This window comes from Delphinapterus leucas, chromosome 6, assembly GCF_059928025.1.
Source record: "Delphinapterus leucas isolate spDelLeu-1000000601 "Yukka" chromosome 6, BTC_Dleu_Yukka2, whole genome shotgun sequence".
Classification (NCBI taxonomy): domain Eukaryota; kingdom Metazoa; phylum Chordata; class Mammalia; order Artiodactyla; family Monodontidae; genus Delphinapterus; species Delphinapterus leucas.
Window position 1 is genome coordinate 25,443,896 of NC_143134.1, and position 18,584 is coordinate 25,462,479.

Genomic DNA, 18,584 nt, shown 5'->3' on the forward strand with positions numbered 1-18,584 from the left:
ATGCTGAAGAAATGTTCATTGAATAAATGACCAAATGAACCCTGACACTGCAGCGTCATCAGCTCTGCTCAGCCTGCAGATGACATTACTCGGCACTTTTAGAGGACACACCTCGCTGGGTGTGTTCTAGGGTGGGCAGCACCAGCCCCCCTAGCCCTGGGTGCTGGAGGAGGCTCCCTCAGGGTGCGAGCTAGCCCTCCCACTGCTCCACTGGCAGCACCACCGCCCATGCCCAGTGGGTGCCCTGGGTGGAGGCCCCTGGCAGGTGAGTACCAGGCAGAGCGTAGAGATGCCCCCCAGCCTGGCCTGGGTGGTGGTGGGGAGGGCGTTAAGGAAGGAAGGAGAGAAGGTAGGGAACGGGAACAGGAGGGGAAATGATCCAAGCTGAGGAGGGAGGCATGAAGGCTAGAGGCTAGCATCCTTTTTTTTTTTTTTGGCCTCACCACGCAGCATGTGGGATCTTAGTTCCCTGGCCAGGGATCGAACCCATGCCCCCTGCACTGAAAGTGTGGAGTCTTAACCACTGGACTGCCAGAGAAGTCCCATAGAGGCTAGCACCCTGATCTTGTGGGTGACCTTTCCAGACGGGGAGGGCGGACAGGAGGGCAGCTATGGATCCTTGCTCTCCCCAGCCCGGAAGTATGGGTTTGGGATTTGATGTGGGCAAGGCCATAGCTGCTTCCCCTCCGGCGTGTGATGGGAGGGTGAGTAGTAGTATTTCTCACCTTCCTGAGTCCAGACAGCTCCCTTTTCAACTCCATGCCTCTAATCTCCATATTCCAGAAAGGGACATCAGAGGAATGTGTCACCCTGGTGTGAGCCCTGGTTCCTTTTGGGAAGGAGAGTGCAGGATGGATGGGGAGAGGGCAGCTGCCGTGGGAGTAGCAGCAGCTCACAGCCGAGGGCTCCCCAGGCTTCCGTGGTCCTTGCCTGTCTTGGTTCAGGAGCCACACTCAGTGGCATAGGTCATGTGGGGAAGGGGGAGGCTGGCACTGGTTCTGGGGGCAAGTCTCCTGACTTCCCTGGGGCCAGATTCTGAGACGTGTAGCCTAGGGGGTCCTTTTCCACGAACTGGTTTTTTTTGTTGGTGGTGGGTGTTTTTCTTGGCTGCACCGTGAGGCATGTGGGATCTTAGCTCCCCGACCGGGGATCGAACCCGCATCCCCTGCATTAGAAGTGCGGGGTCTTAATCCCTGGACCTCCAGGGAAGTCCCTCCACCAGCTGTTTTTCGCTGTTCTCTTTGCTCTCTTCTCTTAAGACCTAAAGTCTAATTCTTGCTGGATTTCTTCCGTAGTATCAGTCAGAGGCCAGGCCAGGCAGAAGGTTACTGAGCCGTGCTCCGCTTGAGGTGCTGTGGCTCCTTTACTTTTTCCTCTCCAGTCCTTCTTCCCTCTTCCTTTCCCCTTCTTGAATCTCCAAGATCAGTGTGATTGCTCACTTTCACCCCAGGTACGCCCTCCCGGCCAGTGGGGATTTCTTTCCCAAGAATAAAAATATGCCTTTCCCCTTGTGTCTGAGCAGAGACGGCAAGTCCGGTGGGGTGGGGGTGGGAAGACCCAGGGTTTGGGAACTAGGATGGATCACAGCCAGGTTTTCTGTGATGCTCTCTCCAAGTTGAAAACCAAACAAGTCTAGACACTTAAAGGTAATTAGTTTAGCTTCAAGTGTGTCTGGGGATAATCTCAAACTTCAAAGCGCCTCTGTGTGTTAAGACCTGGGGAGTGGAGAGCAGGGGATCTGGGGCTAAGGGACAGGAATGCACTCAGGATCACAGCCAGCATCCTTCACCCGCTCCTCACCTTTGCTCCCTAGCATCATTTGCCTTCTTCCTCTCAGTCCCCTAGGGCTCAGCACAGTACTTGTGCTTTGCACATCATTCTGGCTGCCGTTCAGGTCAACGAAGGAGCTCACCTGTACCTGAGACCTTGTCACCTGCCCACAGGAGAAATGAAGCTATGGCTGGAGGCCACAGCTTGATTTCCCCTCTAGGCTTTTTCTCTGCCAACCATTGAAACTGGCCTGGTTTCCAGGACAGGACCCCTAATATCTCTGAGCCTCACCTACAGTCCCTAGCAATCTGCTATCACATGGAGATCATGGAATTTGGGTCTGGGTTCAAATCCCACCTTGGTCACTAGCCAGTTGAATGACAAGGGTCAAGTCATCTAACCTCTCTGAGTTTTCACCTTATTTCCCTCATTTTTGTCCTAGGACTCTAGAGACAAAGTCCCTGCTCTCATAGAGCTGAAATTCTGGTGGAGATACACACCATAAACACATTTAAAAATAAGATTATTATAGGTTAAAGCAAGTGTTACGAAGGAAATAAACAGGTTGGCTTAACAGAGAGGAATGAGGGAGATGGATTTTTCCAAGGGTAACCAGAGAAAACCACCTGGCAGAGGTGATATTTGAGTTGAAAACTAAAGGGTGAGAAAGGGAGATCTGTGCTAAGAGGAAGAGCTAAGGGAAGAGAATTGTCGGCAGAGACAACAGCAAGCACAAAAGCTCCTCTCTGGAGAAAGGTTTGGTGTGTTCTACCAGCAGAAATAAATGAGTGTGGCTGTAATTGCAGTGAGGTGGCTGGAGTGGTGGGCAAAACCAGGGCCTGCCGGGGCCTGCAGGACTCGTGAAGTGTCTGCTTCACTCTAAGAACAGTAGGAAACCTTGAAAGGTTTTCAGCAGGGAGCATGAGGACTGTGACACTCCTGATGCTTAGGACGAGCAGATTGGGAAAAGACAAATTTGGAGGCTGACTCAAGGCCCAAGTGAGAGGAGATGGCGGTGCAGCAGGAGAGCTGCAAACAGATATGTTTTATTTTTTTTTATTTTATTTAAGTATAGTTGACTTACCATGTTGTGTTAATTTCTGCTGTACAGCAAAGTGATTCAGTTATACATATACATATTCTTTTTCATTTTTTTTACATTATGGTTCATCACAGGTTATTGACTATAGTTCCCTATGCTATACAGTAGGACCTTGTTGTCTATCCATCCTATATATATAATAGTTTGCATCTGCTAATCCCACACTTCCAATCCATCACTCCCCCATCCCCCTCCAACCTTGGCAACCACAAGTCTGTCCTCTATGTCTGTGAGTCTGTTTCGTAGATATGTTCATTTGTGTCGTATTTTAGATTCCACATATAAGTGGTATGTATATGGTATTTGTCTTTCTCTGTCAGGCTTACATCACTTAGTATGATAATCTCTAGGTCCATCCATGTTGCTGCAAATGGCATTATTTCATTCCTTTTTATGGCTGAGTAGTATTCCACTGTGTGTGTGTGTGTGTGTGTGTGTGTATGTGTGTGTGTGTGTGTGTACACCACAACTTCTTTATCCATTCATCTGTCAATCTTGGCTATTGTAAATAGTGCTGCTATGAACATAGGAGTGCATGTATCTTTTGGAATTTTATCTGGATATCTTTTGGAATTTTATCTGGATATATGCCCGGGAGTGGGATTGCTGGATCATATGGCAACTCTGTTTTTAGATTTTTGAGGAACCTCCACACTGTTCTCCATAGTGGCTGCACCAATTTACATTCCCACCAACAGTGCAAGAGGGTTCCCTTTTCTCCATACCCTCTCCAGCATTTGTTATTTGTAGACTTTTTAATCATGGCCGTTGTGACTGGTGTGAAGCAGTACCTCATTGTAGTTTTGATTTGCATTTCTCTGGTAATTAGCGATGATGAGCGGCTTTTCGTGTGCCTATTGGCCATCTGTATGTCTTCTTTGGAGAAATGTCTATTTAGGTCTTCTGCCCATTTTTCAACTGGGTTGTTTTTTTGTTATTGAGTTGTATGAGTTGCAGACAGATTCATTTTACATGTCTTCCCAGTGTTATAGTTCTGCTCCAACTGTTACACACTTCTAGATGGTACCCTAGTCCTGTCCTTGTATTGATCACACACACCTCTGGACAGCACCTACCATGTGCCAAGCATTGCACTTGACTTCTGTGAGTTTGCTTCATCCTCATACTGATCCTGTGAAATAATGATTATTTCTATTTTGTAAGCAAAGAAAACTCAAGAGAGGTTAATTTTCAACTCCAAATCTGTCTGATGCCATAGCCAGTGGCCTTATCTCTACAACACTATCCATGTAGATGCTCACAAATGTGTAATTGGATGGACAAAAAGTAAGTCACCAGTTGTCCAACTGGTAGAATGTGCAGAGTGCAGGAGAGTCCTTTGGCCAAAAATTCCCTACATATGGACAGCAATAGAATATTTGCCTCATATGACCTGGAGGCCTCAGCTAAGCAAGAGATGGATGACCTGGGGCATGAGAAACACATTTTGTCACTGTCAGCTGTTAAAGTAGCAGAGTAACTTCATACTCCTAAATTGTGCTCTCAGGGAATGAGATGCAGGAAAGTTGCATTTGGAAGGAAGAGAACTAGTTCTGGAAAATGAGATATGGCCATTGAAGACAACACAGGGATGACGAATGCTGGAGAGAACAATTATAGTTATATAAATCATAGATACCAATGAAAATACCTCCCATTTATGGAGCACCAACTATGTACTAGGCTTTCAATAAATGTACCAGACCTATTAGCTTCTGATGGGATCCAATAAACTGCTCATAATGACCGCATGAGGCATCACCGTGGTTCCCTGATTCTAAGAGGCCATCAGTTTAATAAAAGCTTTTCATAGGAAAAAATACATTACGCTTACACAATGCTGTTTTGTTGTGTTGTACTTTTAGGATTGGAATATAGAATGTATTCATTCATAACATAACCACTTTATTCTTCAAGATGACAATGCACGTTGGAATCTGAGCCTTCACCTTCAGAGTCTGAAGAGTCTTCTGGCTCCCTCAGCTGTGCCCATACACCCTCATCACCCACCTGGGCTGTCTCTCGCCCCTTTCGGATTGACAGGGTAATTTAGAGCGTAATAAAGAATGCAGGGTTCCTTCTGCATTTCCTATTTTATTAAACTTGTAGTCCCCCCATTTAATTGGATCATCTGTCTTTTGACTGACTGAGAAATACCCCTTCCCAATGCATGACAGCCACACAGCCTTTCCGAGCTCTAAAAATCACGTGACCTACGCTTCGTGATTTGCCTGTGTCTGCGAGAGTGCCCGCGTTGCCTTCCAGTGCGTTCCTCTGTCTGGTGACTGGCAAGGTCGTTGTTACTGTTTTCAGCTTTGATTATAAGGTGCAGTCCTATTACTTTAAAAGAATTTTTTAAGTGTCTGTGAAACTGAAGGTTAAAGATGTGAAAGTGTTTACCTCCTGAGTCATAGCTGGCAGGGAGCATAACTGGGAATGCAAGCCAAGTCTATCACGTACTTTTCAGTGTCCACGGATACAATTATTTCTCCCCTCTTTTACTCCTGAACGCTCTCCAGTCAGCCTTTCTTCCCGCCACTCCACCAAAACTGCTCTTGACCCACCAGGGTCACTGGTGGCCTCCACATGGCCAAATCCATTGACCGATTCTCGGTCACCCTCTTATTTCAGCAGCACTTGACACCATCCTCATCCTTGCCTTTTGTGGGTCTCCTGCATCTCTCTCACAGCCTTCTCAGTGTCTCTTCCTCATTCCCCATCACCTTCCTGGCCTCCGTGAACCAGTCCTCACATTTCTCTGGTCTTCCTGCCTTTGCTTTTTCATCTAGTCTCAAACCTGGCTTCTCTGCACAAACGCCTTGTACATGGAAATCTGCAGCTTCCCCCGCTCCACAGCCATCCTGTTCCCTACTGCACATCACTCCTTGTATGTCTAATGGGCTTTGCAAACTTAATGTCTTAAACCAAACTCCTATTTTCCACCCCGACTTCATCCCAGACTGGCTCCTTTTGTGGTCTTTTGCATCTCAATAAATGGCAACTTACTTTTTCTAGTTGCTTAGACAAAATTATTGGAGTCATCCTAGACGCCACTCTTTAACTCCCTGCAGCCAATCTTTTAACTAATCCTATCAGCTCAACCTTACAATTACATCTAAAATTGAATCCATAACTACCGCCCTTGGCCCAGCCATGTGAGTCCCTCATCTGCCCTAACTGGCCCACCACTTTCCACCCAGTCCCTTCAATGGTCTCTTCTCCATTCAGCAACCAGGGTGACCCTCCACAGCCGAAGTCAGATCAGGTTGTCCGCTGCTTAAAGCCATCTGGGGGCTCCTCAGCTCATCAGACTAAAAGCCAAAGCCCTTATGGCCAGCCAGGTTCTCTGTTGCCTGACACCTGCTAGCTCTCTGACGTCTACATCCCCTGTGCCCCCCTTGCTAACCACCCTCCAGCCAGACTGGTCTCCTTGCTGATCTCACAAATGCCCATCATACTCCACACAGGAACTCAGGGCTTTGCCCTTGGGGCTGCCCCTGAGCTTCTTCCTTCTCCTCCCAGATCTCCATGTGCCTTGCTCCCTCGTTTTCTTGAGGTCTCTCCAAATGATACTCAACAGAGAGGCCTCCCTCGTACTCTCTGCATAAAATAACCACCTCCCAGAATGCCATCCCATTCACTCTGCTTTATTTTCCCCGTAGCACCTAGATCACTTGAGGTCGGACACATTGATCTGTTTGTGGCCAGTCCACACTAGGCTACACACAAGCCCCATGAGTGCAGGGACTGTGACTGTTCTAGTCACCTCTGCATCCCAGTGCTGAGAACAGGGCCTTCCCGATGTAGGCTCCCAATGGATGTTTGCTAAAGTAGAGGACAAAGGAAGAATGAGATAACAGAGACAATAACAGAGACAGGGCTGAGCTTCTGTTAGGAGAAACATGCATTTCTCTGTTGCCCAGATCTCACGGTCAGAATGCCTCCTCTGTAAGTCACCGGCGGGGACTGTGCAGTGACCGGCCCCATCCCAGGCTGATTCCCGCTTGTGTCTCCTTCCAGGTCTTGGCTCTCCCAGGCTCTGTGAGGCTTCTGCTATGACCGCAGCCTCTTGGCGGAGCCAGGACTGCCACAGCCACGCCAGGTCCCCCGCTCTGCCCTGCCTGTCCCCGACCCCGCGTCACCATGGGCAGCGTCAGCAGCCTCATCTCCGGCCACGGCTTCCACAGTAAGCACTGCCGGGCCTCCCAGTACAAGCTGCGCAAGTCCTCCCACCTCAAGAAGCTCAATCGGTATTCAGACGGCCTGCTGAGATTTGGCTTCTCCCAGGACTCGGGTCATGGCAAGTCCAGCTCCAAAATGGGCAAGAGTGAAGACTTCTTCTATATCAAGGTCAGCCAGAAGGCCCGGGGCTCCCACCGCCCCGATTACACTGCACTGTCCAGTGGGGACCTAGGGGGCCAGGCCGGGGTGGACTTTGGCCCGTCCACCCCACCCAAGCTCATGCCCTTCTCCAACCAGCTGGAAATGGTAAGCGGGGGTCTCTGGTGTGGGTGGCTGGGTTGGAAAGGCAGGAGAGAGGCCTGGGGCCGGGAGGGGTGGCAGTGGAGGTCTAAACGCATACATCTCCAAGAGGCTGAGTGATGCAGAGAGGGCAGGAGTGCTCAGCCACAGCAGAGAGCAAGATTGGACAAAGGAATGGGCACGTCGGTCAGTCCTCTGATGCAGAAGTCCTGGGTGAGCTTTCAGCAGAGAGCAAAGGGGAAATGAAAGCCTTCCTGAGCTCTGCTGGGCTGTAACTCAGGATTGCCAAGGTAGGACGGACAGCAACATTTTCAAACGCATGCGAAAGAGAGGGGGCTCGCTGAGCGTGTGGAGGAACAGGTAGAGAGGGCACTTGGAGAGAGCTGGCAGCTTCTCTCCTTAGACGATTCATGGAGGTGGGCTTTCCCCTCCTTTTCTGCTCTGGTTGGGCAGCAGCTCCAGCTCAAGCTGGCCCCAAAGCATCTTTGACCGGTTAAGGCCTGTGGGTTTGTTCTCATCAACAGTCTAGCAGGGATGAGGGCAAAGAGTCCCACGTACTCAGAAGTCCAGCCCTCATGCTGGCTCAAGCTCTCATGGGTCCCGCCAGTGGACACTGAATACATTGTTCCTATTCAGTGCCCTGGCCTCACCTGGGAAGATGAATCTTTGGCGTTGATGTGCTAGGAAATGGCCCCATATGTTTGCATAGAGCTTTAAGTTTTTGAAAGTAAAGAGCCTGTGAACTGTGAAGTCCTCTAATAATGAAAATGACGGCTTTAGGGAAAGGATGATTATTTCAAGCGATTCCCCCAACCTCCGGGGCAGGTCACGGCCACTGTTCCAGCTCCTGGCTGACTGCAAGGGGCAAGGACACACGTCCAGTGTCCTTACGTGCACCACACAGAGCCCCAGAGCCCTGGCACGGGGGTCTCAGCCAGTGAATCTAAGAGTCGTTTGGTATCTTGGGGTGGAAGGTGGGTCAAGGTGGTGACAGGTTTGTAGTTCACAATACAGAGTGCCTCATGACCCTTCAGGACGTCCCCAGGCACAGAGGAATTTCTCCTCCTCGGGAGAGATTCACCACCTTTGGCTCCTTCAGAGCAACAGGTGAGGTCACCTATGGCTCCCGACCAGGAAGGTGACACGTGGCCGGCACGCCTACCCGGCTGGGGGTGCATCAGGGGAAGACACGGGCTCCATATGCCTGTTTTCCTCCCCAGGACTTGGAGAAGGGTGCTGTGAGACCCACGGCCTTCAAGCCGGTGCTGCCACGGTCGGGCGCCATCCTCCACTCATCCCCCGAGAGCGCCAGCCACCAGCTGCACCCCGCGCCTCCAGACAAGCCCGAGGAGCAGGGGCTGAAGCCCGGCCTGTGCTCCGGGGCGCTGTCTGACTCCGGCCGGAACTCCATGTCCAGCCTGCCTACTCACAGCACCACCAGCAGCTACCAGCTGGACCCGCTGGTCACACCGGTGGGGCCTGCCAGCCGCTTTGGGGGCTCAGCCCACAACATCACTCAGGGCATCCTCCTCCAGGACAGCAACATGATGAGCCTGAAGGCCCTGTCTTTCTCCGACGGGGGCAGCAAGCTGGCCCACCCGAGCAGGGCGGACAAGGGCTCCATCCGTTCCCCCATCTCCACGGACCAGTGCACCGTCCAGGACCTGGAGCAGAAACTGCTGGAGAGGGAGGGTGAGCTCCAGAAGCTGCACCGCAGCTTTGAGGAGAAGGGGCTGGCCGCCAGCCAGGCCTACGAGGAGCGACCGCGGCGCTGCAAGGACGAGCCAGAGGGGCTGGAGCCCAAGAGCAAGCTGAAGCCCGCGGCACAGAAGAGCCAGCGCGCCCAGCAGGTGCTGCACCTGCAGGTGCTCCAACTGCAGCAGGAGAAGCGGCAGCTGCGGCAGGAGCTCGAGAGCCTCATGAAGGAGCAGGACCTGCTGGAGACCAAGCTCAGGTCCTATGAGAAGGAGAAGACCAGCTTCGTCCCCGCGCTGGAGGAGACGCAGTGGGAGGTGAGGATGTGGGCATGGGCGGGCAGGGGTTCGGTGCCAGCGCCCCCCACCCCCCAGCCTTCTCCAGGTCTCCTCCAGGCTCTAGGCAATGGGGGGGAACACAACTGCCCGGGGAAACTGGGCTGAAGTACCCGTTTCATGACCCAAATAAGGGGCTCCATGGTAAACCAAGTTGGGGGTACTCTTAGTCCGGGCTTCCTCCTCTCCCCACCCCGGTGCCTCATGGCCAGAATTGAACTTACTAACCGAGTTGTCGGCTGAGAAGCTGGAGCGAGAGAGCCGAGTCCCAGCTGGGCTGTCTCAGGGCCAACTCACTGCATCTGCTCACAGAGGCCCAGGAGGACCACAGACCATCCTGAATTCATGCTGGCCCCAGAGCCACGAGAGAGCACAGTTATCACCTGCGACTTTTGAGGCAAGGGACTCCACCCATTGGTAGGAGCGGCCGCACCTGTGCAGGTCTCAGGGACAGAATTCCTCACAGAAGTGCGAGTGGGGCTTCTATTTGGTGGGCTGAGATGGAAACGTAGGACAGGAAGAAAGGGGCTCACATACACATACACCCACTCAGGCACACCTGCAAGTGAAGCGCCTGGGCCCGGCCTCGCTGGAGAACAGCCTAACCCCTCATCCTGCTCTCTTTTCTCACCTGAGAGGTGGTGCAGGGGACCGGGAGGGGGTGTGCACGGCATTCACCCCAAAGACTCCTGCCCTGGGAAGGGGCTGAGGGCTCCTTGGGTCTGGTTAGACCAGCATCATCCCCCGAGGTCGAGGTGACACACCCTTGGCCACACAGCATCTGTTTGCACTGAGCTGCCTGTACTCATCCTGGAAATTAGAGCAACAGGTGTTATCAGGGGTAGGAGGAAAGGATCCTTTCAGTGGAAGTGACGGATGGAGGCACCAGACGGGTGGGAAGGGAGTGTCACTTTCTGTTTGCCGGGTTTCCCGAAGAGGACAGGACCTTAGCCATGGAACCACTCCCTCTCCTCTTTCCCGTCAGTGTTGGCACAGCGGACCCTACCCCAGCCATGGTTTCTCAGCCAGGACTTGGGACACTTCAGGGCATGTCAGAGGCATAAGCCAGTGCTGGCTTCACAACACATCCGTCCTTGTTTGTCTAATCCGGAACCACGCTGGACATTGCTGTGACCTCACTCCCAGGTTATCCAGTCAGGCTGTATGGTAAAACAATAAATTAAATAAGTTAACCATTCACGATAGCACAGAAATACATTGCAAACATATTTATAATAGTAATTCACAGAGTGGTTATTAATTGCCAGGCCCTAGGTTCCTTCATTTCATCTTTACAACAACCCTAAGAAACCGGTACTATTACTGATCCTCAGTTTACAAGTAAGGTGCCACCTCTCACCCCTTGGCTCTCTGTCTTGTCCCCGCCCCGCGGCAGGTGTGCCAGAAGTCTGGCGAGATCTCTCTCCTGAAGCAGCAGCTGAAGGAGTCCCAGACGGAGATCAACGCTAAGGCCAGCGAGATCCTCAACCTGAAGGCGCAGCTGAAGGATACGCGGGGCAGGCTGGAGGGCCTGGAGCTGAAGACGCAGGACCTGGAGAGCGCGCTGCGCACCAAGGGCCTGGAGCTGGAGGTCTGCGAGAACGAGCTGCAGCGCAAGAAGAATGAGGCGGAGCTCCTGCGGGAGAAGGTGAACCTGCTGGAGCTTCAGGCCCAGGCTGCCCTGCCGCGGGGCCGGGACACGGCCGCCCTGGGGCCTGCCTCCGCCGAGGACGTGCCTGCCCTGCAGCGGGAGCTGGAACGACTGCGGGCCGAGCTCAGGGAGGAGCGGCAGGGCCACGACCAGATGTCCTCAGGCTTCCAGCATGAGCGGCTGCTATGGAAGGAGGAGAAGGAGAAGGTGATCCAGTACCAGAAGCAGCTGCAGCAGAGCTACCTGGCCATGTACCAGCGGAACCAGCGCCTGGAAAAGACGCTGCAGCAGCTGGCCCGCGCGGATGGTGCAGGGGAGCCCTTTGAGATTGACCTCGAAGGGGCTGACATCCCTTATGAGGACATTATTGCCACCGAGATCTGAGGGGCCTCCTGGGAGGGAGCCGGGGACCTGGCATTGGGAGACAGGGGTGCTGAGCCCATGAGTGGGGGTTCCTCTCCCCATCTCCCCTGCCCAGGCCTCTGAGAGAAGCACAGACCTCGAGGGGAGGGGGGGAGGGGAGGGGCTGCTACACGGCCTCTCACCGCCTTTCCCACATTCCAATGCTTAGCATCCCTGCAGCCTGCCAGACCTCTAGCTTTGCCAAGAGATGAGTCCCCAGATCTCCATCATTTGGTTAAGGGCTCCCTAAACCTTGGCCTTTGTTCAAACTACTTAGAGATACCCTCTCCCCGCGAGGGTGGTGACTACCATGAAGGCCAGTGGCCTCCCCAGGATGGAAGCTCCCTTCCACCTCTCTTCCCACACTTCTTTTCTCGCCCCCACCTCCCCGAACCGCCCTCCCTGCCCCCCTGGCCCCCAGCACATCTGGATGCCTTGGGAATAGAACACAAGGATTGATGACCAGAAGCTTTGGAATCTGACCTGGTCGTAACCTGAGCTATCTTCCCCTGGCCACGGAGGGGTAGGGGTTGGAGTGAGGTGTGGAGAACGTGACTTTGCAACATCAGAGCTTCCCGACGCTGGCAGGCCACAGAAAGGCGGGGAGAGCTGGGCCAGCCCAGGATTATCTAGACTCAGCAAGACCCAGAGTGGGTCAGAGAGAGAAGCTAGGTAGTAATGGCCAGACCCTGTTGGCCCTGCTGACCAGAAATGAGCAGCCTCTGGGTGGCTGGTGGCCTTTGACCTCTGTGACTACTCTTCTTAAAGCCATAGACCCGAGGCCCCGGGGTGGGTGCTGGGAGGGAAAGATTAAGGACGTCCTTGTCCCTCACACAGGGAGGGTGTGACTTCGAGCTGTTCCCAGGGGAGCCTCCAGATCTTTCATCATGGGACCAGAGGTAGGGATTCCCCCACCTGCTTCAATTTGGCCAGCAGCTACCCTGAGCTGCTTTTCTTTCCCAAGAACCAAGCCTTTGCTTGGATCCAGAATAACCTGTGTCCCTTAAGATGGCGCAGGGTCGTCTGGGCTGGGCATTCCCCCCTTCACCTGCAGCTCCCTCCCACTGCCTGCCGTTCCCCTTCTCACCTCCAGGGCTAAGTGCAGAGTCTGTACAGGTCAGGGAGGGGCCCCAGAGTGCCAGTGGCCAAAGAGAGTAAGAGGTGCCAACACAGCCTCCGAACAGCCCCGGGGGGTACCAGCTGGCCCTCTCCACCTGCAGCCCCACCTGAGCCCCGTAGTCAAGGACCCAAGCCCTGCAGGAGGCTGGGCTTCTCTTCTGAAGATGTGCAGAGAAAAGGTGGTTCCTCAGTTGCTTGGTTCAGGGAATTTTCTTTTCTTCTTCTTTTTCCTTTCTTGTCTTTTCGGAAGCAAGCCCGATCTCGCAGGCAGCCAGGCTGTTCCACGTTCTATTTTTGCCTCTAGCCGCAGCTGCTGTTCTTGGGACAGCCAGCCGTCGCCGGATTCCTGGGCCTCACTCCTGCATGCTGAGAGGGGTTCACTGAGGCAGGAGGGACCAGGATGTCTGGGTAGTCAGCAGTCCCAGACCGGTGCCCCCAGTTCTGTCCCCGACTGCTGGCCCTTCCAGCCCTGGGGTGGGAGTGGGAAGCTGCTTCTCCTGCTGTCCCCCCATCCTTCCAGGGCCACCATTCCTTCCCTGAGTCTGGGCTGAGGGCAGGGCCACCTTCCCTGCTGCTGGCTCTGCCTTCCAGTCCCTGCGTTAAGCTGTGCCTGTCCTGCCTTCAGGTAACAGAGGAGGTTTTCTGGAATTTCAAGCCGTTACTCTTAGTCTTAGGCTAGATTTAAACCTGGAATCGACAGGCCAAGAGCCCTCTCCCTGCCTGGGGGCCAGTCCCCTCCACTGGGCACATGCAAACCCCCAAGTCAAAGATGTCCGTCCTCGTGTGCCACGGCCCTTGGTCCCTCCATCTCCACCAGCCTGTGCCTTGTTTGAGACTGCCACACGGGATAGAGAAAGGGGCTGCTGCCCTCCCCAGGCTGGAGGACCCCTCCCTCCACAAAGAACAGCCAAAAGCCTGTCGCTGTGCCCTCAAGACCACGCTGAGAAGAGGTGGGTGCTAAGCCCGGGGAAGGGGGCCAAGGGGCTCCACTGCGGTGTGACCATGCCCTGCACCCCGCATCCCCGCCCCAGGCCAACTCGTGGAGCCCTCCCTGGGCTGCCACCAGCCCAAGACCGCAGGGTGGTCCACGGTGGCACCGGTCGCACCAGAGTGCGAGTGTTGTGTAATATAGCGACCTCACCGCAGTGTGGTTTCCCTTCCCTTCCCTGTGCAAAAAGCTCCCTGCTATTTCTGGACCTTGCCCCACCTAGTCTCTCTGGAAGGAGGCTCTGAGCTGCAGAGGCTGAGCGGGGACTGGGAAAGTCAACCCCGTGGCCTGGCCCGGGGCTGGTGGGAGCTCGCTGCCCCTCCCTCTGAGCACGGCTGCTGACACACCTGCTCGCAGGGTCAGAGCCGCAGGGTCAACCCTGCTGCTCCCCACAGGGTGATGAAATGCTCCGCTGTCTGCAGCAAGACAGCGACACCGGCACCACCTCACCAAGTGGGGACTCTGCCTCTGGGCCTCGGAGTGACCGGACTCTCAATGCGGCGCCCACCCTGGGTTTCTCCTCTGGCCTCTGTATTCGGGTAACCCCTGCCGAGCACGCCCCACCCCCAGGGGCACTGAGCTCCGTGGGGACTGGGAGGGGGATAGCTCTCCCCTCAGGAGCACCTGCTGAGCCTCTGCCCCTGCTCTCGCCGCCCCGGCCCAGGCTGGGCCATCTCTTGGGAGAGAGGGATCCCAGGGAGAAGGCAGGCTGGGCTGTTGGAGCGGCAGCTGCGGTGGCAGGAGGCCGTGCACCTGTGTACTCGGATGCGCTGCCCTCCTTACCCCTTCTGTGGAGCCCCGGGCCGGGCTGGCTGTGGACAGACTGGCGTTTGGAAGAATATGTATGGAGTTCTTTTTCTCTTGGTCGGGTCTTGTTTGGTTTGCTCTGCTTTTCACAGCTTTGAGTTATCTTATTTTTGATGCCCCCTTTTGGCCATGTAAACTATTTCTGGTAATTTTATGTTTTTATTTATGAATAAAGAATGCCATTTCTCATGCCCTCCCCAACAGCCGTCCTTCCCCTGGCTGTGGTGCGGCAGCTCCCTGGGGCCTTTGCACTTGGAATAAGAAAGGTGATGTCCCTTCCCATCAGTGAAGGAGCGGGGTGGAGGGGGGGAGCGGGGGGACAGCCTTGATGAGGGCTGTGTTGGCTGGTAGGAAAGCAGGGGCCTTGGTATCAGATAGACCTCCAGCTGGTCCCTACCCCTCACCAACCCTGTGACCAGGCCCTGGGCAGACCCTGGGGAGGAGGGGAGAGAAGACCAAGGGCCATGGTCCCCTGCAAAGGCCGAGAGTTCTCCAACAGAGACCCCCTAACCCCAGCCCCGAGCTCAGGCCTCCCTGCCTCTCTCATCCAGCTGCTCACCTTACCAGCCAACTCCTTGGCCTATTGCGTATGGCCTCTTTGGCAGGAGACCAGGGTGGCTATTGTTACCACCACCCCAGGGCCTCCCAGCTGGGAAGGTGCAGTCACCACAGTGGCCATCTGTCCAGGCTTCTCGGTGCCAACCTGCCTCGTTCACCCCGACAAGCATTCCCTACTGCTCTGGGCCCAGATCCGAGGCTCAGAGGGCTTTTCTACTCAGGTGGCAGGAGACAGAAGGGATGTGTAAAGAGGGAGTTAAAAACACGGGGCAGCCTGTGGAACACACGAAGAATACATGACACAGTGCCTCTGGGTGGGAAATATCAAGGTCTCCAGGAAGGTGGTGCGCAGGTGGGGGCCTTGGTAGCAAGGGTGGGACATAAAAGGGGTGGGAAGGAGAGGAAAGACAAGAAATGTATTCCAGAGCAGGCATTCACACAGCCTTGGTCTCCTTGCCTGTCCGTGCAGGTGACAGGACAGCACAGGAGGCCGGCGAGTTGGGGGATCAGGGTACGGTGAGCCGTCAAAGCCCAAGGAAGGTGAGGCAGCTAGCTGACCAAGCCTGGACAGGAGCGCACATCTGTCTTAATTCCAAGGCCTTAGCATGGGGGCAAAGGGGTCATGTCAGGCCTGGGGTGACACTTCCCCCTTCTCCTGGCCCTGGCCTGAGGCTGGCAGGCTACTTCATTGGTGACACCCACTGGAATATGCCTCCCACGGATCACGCCGCACAGCGCCCTCCCCTTTAGACCAGGCAGGCCCTGGGACTCACTCACCAATCAAAGTCAGCAGAAGTGATGCTCTGCCAGTCCTAGCCGAAGCTTAGAGGGCAGCCTAAGCTTGGCAGCTTCCCCTTTTATACTCTTGGGGGCCCCGAGCTGCCATGTAAGAAGCCCCTTCAGTCTGCTGGGGTGACCCCATGGTGCTGGAGGGGTCCTGTGTTCCCACCGACGCTCCAGCTGAGTGACCAGGATCCAGCCAACCTCCATGGAACAGAGATTTGCTTCCCCCCGTTCGGCCCTTCCAGAATCTTGACCAGACCACATTAAATGGCAGTGTTTTTAAGCCACCTAATAAACCCAGGGTGATTTATTACGTGACATTGGAAAAGATAACCCAAATGCCCTCTGGCAATCCCCTTACTTGCCACACCAACAAGCCTCTCTCCGTCCATAGGGCTTGGGGTAACAGAAAAGCGGGGTGCCTGGAAAGGGATGGGGTCATGGGAAGACTGCTCCACCTGCAGGAAGGGCAGCAAAGTGGGGGGCAAAGTCTTTCCCCACCCCACTTGCTCTGGAGCGCTGTCAAGGCTGCAAGCCCTCCTTGAGTACCGCCAGCCCCCGTAAACCTGATTATTTTAGGAAAAAATAGAACAAAAGAGAAACTATATATAGTTTCTCAGGGCTTCTCGCGGAGCCATAGACAAACCGTGTGCTGGGCCCATCAGGAGGGAGGCGAACCAGCGATGGTTCCCAAGCAGCCTCTCTGAGTTATATGAGGAAGGTCATGCTTCTCAAGGCCTGAAATATCACCATTACATTTATTCATGTGTGCATGCATGGATCCATTCAACACATATTGACTGAGCTCCTACTCTATGACGAGCCCTGTTCTAGAGACCAGAAACTGTACAGAGGCGAACAAAAGTGGTCGTTTCTTTCTCCTAATGGAGCTTACACTCTGGAACTAAACAAATAAATCAAGTGATTTTTGCATTCTGAGAAGTGATATGAAGGAAGTAAACAGGATGATATAGCTGGTAGGGCCTAGGCGGTGCTGTATCTACAAGGGCGGGGGGAATTGGTTCAGGGACAAAAGGTTAGAAAACCAAAATATCCCCTAATTTCTACATTTAGGGAGACTGTGCCATTGTCCTTTCCTAACTTGAACTCCTTTGCACCCCAAGTTCTCTCTCCTGGAAAACTTACATTCTCTGGGGGGACGGGGTGGGGGGAGTCTCAGCAGACTTTTTCTTGCCAGGTGTCTCACGGCACTGCTGTAACCTCAGCATCTTTCATTATTGCCCCCAAACATCCCCTGCAGCCCTGAGCAGCTTTTTTTTTGTTGTTGGTCGCGGGATCTTTTTTTCTTTTAATTTAATTTTTTTATACAGCAGGTTCTTTTTTTTTTTCCACCTTGATCTTGGATTTTTTTTGAATTTTATTTATCTTTTTAAACAGCAAGTTCTTATTAGTCATCCATTTTATACCTATCAGTGTACACATGTCAATCTCAATCTCCCAATTCATCCCACCACCATACCCACGTCCCGCTGCTTTCCCCCCTTGGTGTCCATACGTTTGTTCTCTACATCTGTGTCTCAGTTTCTGCCCTGCAAACCGGTTCATCTGTACCATTTTTTCTAGGTTCCACATATATGCGTTAGTATATGACATTTGTTTTTCTCTTTCTGACTTACTTCACTGGGTATGACAGTCTCTAGATCCATCCACGTCTCTACAAATGACCCAATTTCGTTCCTTTTTATGGCTGAGTAATATCCCATTGTATATATGTACCACATCTTCTTTACCCATTCGTCTGTCGTTGGGCATTTAGGTTGCTTCCATGACCTGGCTATTGTAAATAGTGCTGCAATGAACAATGGGGTGCATGTGTCTTTTTGAATTATGGTTTTCTCTGGGTATATGCCCAGTAGGGGGATTGCTGAGTCATATGGTAACTCTATTTTTAGTTTTTTAAGGAACCTCCATACTGTTCTCCATAGTGGCTGTATCAGTTTACATTCCCACCAGCAGTGCAAGAGGGTTCCCTTTTCTCCACATCCTCTCCAGCATTTGTTGTTTGTAGATTTTCTGATGAAGCCCATTCTAACTGGTGTGAGGTGATACCTCATTGTAGTTTTGATTTGAATTTCTCTAATAATTAGTGATGTTGAGCAGATTTTCATGTGCTTCTTGGCCCTCCGTATGTCTTCTTTGGAGAAATGTCTATTTAGGTCTTCTGCCCATTTTTTGATTGCGTGGCATATGGGATCTTAGTTCTCTGACCAGGGATCAAGCCCATGCCCCCTGCAAACGGTGTCTTAACCACTGGACGTCCAGGGAATTCCCAGCCCTGAACAGCCTTTAACCTCACCTTCCCCTCCCTCAAAAACAATTCTGCCCAGCAATTCCTATGAAAACCCTTGAGAAGTCTGAAGCATTAAACATTGTTCTTCCATGTGTAGGACCAAATTTTGCAAAATAGCACAATTCTTACATAGATGCTAAAGGTAAAATAGCATCTTTCCACATAACTTGACAGAGAACTGTTCAGCTTTAATTAATTTTTATATATATATATGTTTGTTTTGGTGGGAGGGGTCTGCCTTGTTGGGTCCCCAAGCAGAAGTTTATCAGCCTACTGTATAATACAGACTGTTTTCCCATGATGTCCCATCAATCTCTCCTTGCACTGGGAGCCATCATTGACCCCACACTCCACCTTTCCATCATCCTATCCAATCAGATCCTAGATTCTCTAGATTCCACTCCTTAAAGCCTTCCCCCTGGGACTTCCCTGCTGGTACAGTGGTTAAGTGTCTGCCTGCCAATGCAGGGGACACAGTTTCTAGCCCCGGTCCGGGAATATCCCACATGCCACGGAGCAACTAAGCCCGTGCACCACAACTACTGAGCCCGTGCTCTAGAGCCTGTGAGCCACAACTACTG

The 18,584-nt window shown here is 53.1% G+C and overlaps 1 protein-coding gene across 4 annotated transcripts in view; it reads left to right on the forward strand.

The window, feature by feature from the left end:
• LZTS1 (leucine zipper tumor suppressor 1) overlaps positions 1-14,547 on the forward strand; it is a 49,811-nt gene extending 35,264 nt beyond the window's left edge. For 2 of the 4 annotated variants that reach the window (XM_089912894.1, XM_022562898.3), the window contains exons 2-4: positions 6,893-7,360; positions 8,575-9,366; positions 10,781-14,547. In XM_089912894.1, the coding sequence (XP_089769020.1) occupies positions 7,016-7,360; positions 8,575-9,366; positions 10,781-11,419 (1,776 nt within the window). In that variant the 5' untranslated portion in view covers positions 6,893-7,015 and the 3' untranslated portion in view covers positions 11,420-14,547. Of the gene's footprint in view, positions 1-4,737; positions 4,917-6,892; positions 7,361-8,574; positions 9,367-10,780 lie in introns of all 4 variants that reach the window. The other 2 variants (XM_089912893.1, XM_022562899.3) reach the window with 2 other exon arrangements.
• Positions 14,548-18,584: the final 4,037 nt, after the last annotated feature.